Source organism: Dermacentor albipictus, chromosome 8, assembly GCF_038994185.2.
Source record: "Dermacentor albipictus isolate Rhodes 1998 colony chromosome 8, USDA_Dalb.pri_finalv2, whole genome shotgun sequence".
Classification (NCBI taxonomy): Eukaryota; Metazoa; Arthropoda; class Arachnida; order Ixodida; family Ixodidae; genus Dermacentor; species Dermacentor albipictus.
The window spans coordinates 15,301,035-15,306,352 of NC_091828.1; the positions used below are offsets into that span (position 1 = coordinate 15,301,035).

The 5,318-nt window shown below is 46.4% G+C and overlaps 1 protein-coding gene across 1 annotated transcript; it reads left to right on the plus strand.

The window, feature by feature from the left end:
* Positions 1–1,253: 1,253 nt before the first annotated feature.
* On the plus strand, positions 1,254–4,557 carry LOC135917590 (uncharacterized). Its single transcript, XM_065451142.2, has one exon. It carries the CDS (start codon positions 1,269–1,271, stop codon positions 2,478–2,480), a length of 1,212 nt encoding a protein of 403 aa, XP_065307214.2. The 5' UTR covers positions 1,254–1,268; the 3' UTR covers positions 2,481–4,557.
* The last annotated feature ends 761 nt before the right edge of the window (positions 4,558–5,318 follow it).

Below are 5,318 nucleotides of genomic sequence, written 5' to 3' on the forward strand. Positions count from 1 at the left end.
TTTGTTTACGATATTCCTTTTGGCGTGAGTTACTAGACGTAGAATATCGCAAGCGATGAAGTCTTACTTCCTCAACAGTTGTCATGATTGTTGCGCTAAGTTACAGCTTGAAGCAGCAAATATAAATTTAAATAAAGCGAACGTAAACTGAAATACCATTGCGCAGTCGTCGTCGAAACATATAAACAGCGGCACAAGCGCCTGCATGGAACCACTAGATTAAAACAACGGTATGGATCACACACAAAAATATTAAAAGAAACGAAACTGAAATCATGGCCTCCAAAATTCGGCGGCGTGCGGCGCCAATCTTGGGGGCTGATGCGTTTCACCGATTCCGCTAGGTGCGCTGAGAGCCATATTCGGCTAGAATTACTGTATATGCTACCACAGGTAGCAGAGTTGCGCGTAGGTCCGCCATCTTGCTTGGCAAGCAACCAAATTATGCGGCGAAGCCGCACTCTGTTTTTGAAGGCGACTTGCCTACTGTATTGCCGATCGACCGTGGGCGCTTTTGCATCGCTTGTGGACTGCTTTTCCGCCTAATCGCAAACAAAGTGCATCGAAACAGCTGACTGAATAAGATCGTCAAGAAAAGGCGCCAAGATCGGTCCCCACAGAAGCTTATGCCAAGCGTATCCGCCGAGTCCATCTGCACGCTCTCTGCGCGTTTAGGCTCAGGAATCAAGAAGACTAACAAGGATAAATCACCATATTTCAGCTTTCGCATCAGTGTCCTTAAATAAACACAAGTAGCATGAGCGCACAAACAGCACAAGTAGCGATGAGCGCCGATGTGACGCGTCATGAACACAAGTATATATGTGCTGTCGCCGAAGGATCACAGTCCTAGCCTGCGCTTCTCTGACGAAGATATATGAATAGACAGACGTGTCGACTGAAACGCATCACTGAACTAAGAAAACGTTACATATCCTTCGCGTGAAGAACAACAAACGGCTATCCAGATCGGTAGTAACAGCCCATACAGCGTCCCGGGTCGGTGGTTCATTTAGGACTTTTTTCGAAGTTAAAATGCCAATCGCAAGTGAAAATTGGTGTTGTGGCACTTCCGAGCAAGCTACTGAATATGGACAGCAAAATTTTCTTTGTGGTACAGGCGTGAGCTTTAGTTGCTGGGCGATAGCGCATCTACCATGACTGAGCGAGACTTCTGTGAAACTAAAACTGCTTCTTGGTCCGTGACGTAGAAAATCATGCACCGATGTTCGGCTATCTGGCGTGGCGTTCGAACGGCCACGTTTGCGATGAGCTCCGCTGGAAACAGCGCATCGGCCCTTGGCCGAGGATCACACCCACCGTCATCTACCGATTCCGGTAATTATAAAGTCGTTCTTCCTCGTCTACCGACTGGCAACACCGTCCTCAATTCAGTTTTCCTGCATGCTGACCTGGCAGGGCGGCCGTATCGGGCCCCGGACTTTCGCGATGCTCTCCTGTCAGTGCTAAATGCAACTGACATACTCGGCGCTGGACAATACCAAATGAGCCATTTGTGGTTGGTGACATGCGTTAATAGCATCGCGAAACAGAAACTTGTCGACAAAGGCGAGTTGTTGGTGAAGGGCCTCAAGTGCCTTGTCATTGACCCTGAATGCAAGAATATCAAGATGAAGCTTCTTTGGCTTCCCCCACACCTCGAACAGAGACGGATTGTTGAAGCGCTAGAGCCATATGGCACAGTGCAGTCCATCACGAGAGAAATGTGGCGGTGTGACGGCATGGAGGGCTGGCAAATGACTAACCGAGACGTGGCATTCACATTGAAAGATGGCGTTTCTGCCAGTAATCTGCCACATCTGTTGAGCATATATGGCCACCAGTGCCTTATCTTGGTACCTGGCCGACCACCACTTTGCCTCCGGTGCAACAGAGTTGGGCATATCCGGCGACAATGTCGAACACCACGCTGCAGTAACTGTCACCGCTACGGTCACCCTGCAGATGCATGCGTCGGAACCTACGCTGACAAACTTCGTGGAAATAGACCAGCCGAGGATGATGCCATCACCGATCATCTAATGGACGTGAGCGAAGTTGTGGACGCAACTGGCGAAACACTCCCTGACACTCATCGACCAGAACAGGTTAAGCCGTCATCGGCTGACATTAGCCTCAGCCAGAAGCCTGCGAGCGAGGATGAGACTAAGGTGCCTGACGACGAACCATCTGTGTCATGGGCAGAATCGCCACCAGTTCAAGATCGCCCACCGTCAGTGGAATCTGGATCGATGTGCGAGGCCGCTAAGAAGCGTCCAGCGCCATCTGACAATTCATCGCCCTCGGGAAAAGAGGCTCGCGTTCCCAAGGTGTCAAAGTTGACAAAACCGCTCCGGGGAACGCCTACTCCTGCAGATGTCCCTTGTGTTAACGTGCACCATAAGGCCCATTGTGCATCACCTCATCAAGAAGGGAGTGGTGCACCTCTGGAGCAGTGTTTAGACGCTGCACCTCCATAGGTAATCATGGCGGGCGCTCTTCCCTTCCATTTTGGCACTTTAAATGTCCGTGGCTTACGCAGTAAGCGACGGCAAGTACAGCTTCTTCATTTGTTGCGCAATAGAAAATTAGACATTGCTGCTATCCAAGAAACAAAGATTGAATCCGATGAAAACACAGAAGCAGCTCTATCTCCATTCCTATCTGACTATAATGTTTGTGTCAGCCATGCAGTCGGCGTTTCCGCAGGCTGTATGTTATTTGTTAGAAAACATTTACCATGTGATTTGCTACATTTGTTTACAGATAGGGAAGGGCGCCTAATCTGTTGCGATATGGATATCAGTGGTATGAGCTTTAGATTTGTGTGTGTTTATGCTCCGAACAAGTTACGTGAACGCGAGTGCTTCTTCTTATCTTTAGAACATCATTTCTGTACTGATCGCGCATTGGTCCTCTTTGGAGACTTTAATTGTGTATGTAACGCGCAAGATCGTACGTCACTGAAGCTGAAACATGATCCAAGTAGTGATGCATTGCAACGCCTGATGTGTGATTATCAGCTTGTGGACATTGGGGAAAATGAAAAGGCAGGATGTCGATATACGCACTTCCAGGGCACCTCGCATGCAAGGCTTGATCGAATTTACGTTTCACTTAGCGCACTACCTCTTATATATGGTTACACTGTGCACCCTATATTCTTTAGTGACCATTGCCTAGTCTCAGCATCGTTTGGCAGCCGTCGGTATCAAAGTCGGCGTATGTGCTGGGAGCTGTGGAAGTTTAATAACCAATTACTTTCGCGTGAGTGTTTCTTAAATCGTGTTACTGAGCTTATAGCTCATGCATCATGCCGCAATGACTTGCCACTATTTGCTGTGTGGGAATTATTCAAACAGGAAGTTAAAATGATAGCTATCGAGGAATCATCAATATTGGCCTTTGAAAAAAAGAATAATTACAAAACATTGTATAAACTTCTGAGTGAACTGCATGAGCTTGAATGCCTACATCCGGGTCAATATATTGATGATATTTATAAGGTCAAGGCACAGTTACAAACTTTGAACGCAGAAAAATACAGAGGTGCACTAGTGCGTGCGCGAGAGCAACGTTTCCTGGAAGAACAGCCTTGCAGTAGGGCCCTTGGTGATGAACGCCGACACGCGCTGTCGAAACAAATACTACATATAGAGTATGGTGGAATCATTGTTAATGACCCTACTCTAATAACTAAAGCGTTTTTCGAGCATTATCAAAAACTATTTCGAGACCACAAGCCATTGGATACAGATGCTGCCAAAAAAATTGTATCGTTGCTGCCCCAGTTAAATCAGGATGATTACAATTACACAAATGAAAACATTGATATCAATGAGGTAACTTCATGCATCGATTCGTTAGCGAAGGGCAAGACGCCCGGCCCCGATGGCCTTACTGCCGAATTTTATCAGTGTTTTCGTTCCCTCTTATCACCATTATTACTTCAGGTGTACCGTGAGGCCTTGGAAGTAGGTTACCTAACCGCCACAATGTACGAAGGACACACCGTCCTTATAGCCAAAAGTGATGATGAGACTAAATTGCAAAAAGTTGACGGATATCGGCCTATCTCCTTATGCAATGTTGATTATAAAATTTTTGCTAAGGTATTAGCTAACCGTTTGCAAGTTGTAATAAGATCTGTGGTCGGTGATCATCAAACATGTGGCATCAGGGGCCGGTCCATTCAGACGAACATTCATGTTGCGAGATCGGTGCTCGAGTGTGTAGCTGAGGGGTTTGGACAGGTGGCAATGGTACAGCTAGATCTGGCTAAGGCGTTCGACAGGGTAAATCACTCATTCCTGTTTACTGTACTAGAGCATATAAATATCGGGTCCCTGCTCCTTAGAGGCGTCAGGATATGTTATGCTAATGGTTCAACGAGGCTGATAGTGAATGGCTCTCTCTCCGATTCGATTAGGCTTGCATCATCAGTACGACAAGGATGCCCTTTGTCACCGCTCCTGTTCTGCTTGTATTTAGAACCACTTTGTATGAGCATTGTTAAAGAACAAAATTTCCAAGGGTTTAAATTACTGACTAATGAGGTTCGGGTTCTTGCGTATGCAGACGATGTGGCCTTTTTTTGTACATATAAAGAGAGTGTGATGACTGCTCTTGCAATTACAGAAGAATATTGTGCGGCTTCTGGTGCAAGCGTTAACTTTGAAAAAAGTTCAGGTTTTTGGTTTGGATTATGGGCCACAATGCCATCACATTACGCAGGCATTCAATGGAAAGAAGATCTGCGTTACTTAGGTGTGCCTCTCTCACAGTATAGAAATAGCAACGCTCATTGGTCGGGAGAAGTTGGCAAAATTCAACGTAAAGTGAATTCATGGCGAGGGCGGAATTTGTCAATGTTCTTTCGTGCTGAAGTGTGTAACGTTTTCTTAGCTTCCCGTCTTATGTATGTGCTGCAAGTACTGCACTGCTCACGGCTTCGCCTTCAGGCACTGCATCGCGTATTTGCAACATTTATTTGGAGTTCCAGTTGTGAATCGATGCGGCGCGACAATCTGTTCCTCCTTCTTGAACGTGGTGGTCTAGGATTAGTCCACCTCTTCATCAGGCAAATTGTTTCACGCCTGTTTTTCTTTCGAGACAATGACCATCCATTTTTGCGTGAAATGTTGCAACTCCGTTTAGTTCATTATATTCCTAATATAGTAGTGTCATCAAATGCCAAAGATGTCCCGCAGGCTCCTTGGGGCTTTCTTAAGGAGGTCGTTGACACATTTCTTTTCTTGAAAGTTAGATTCAGCCTGGAGTACGTGTTCACTACGAGTCGAAAAGCAATTTCTGCGGCA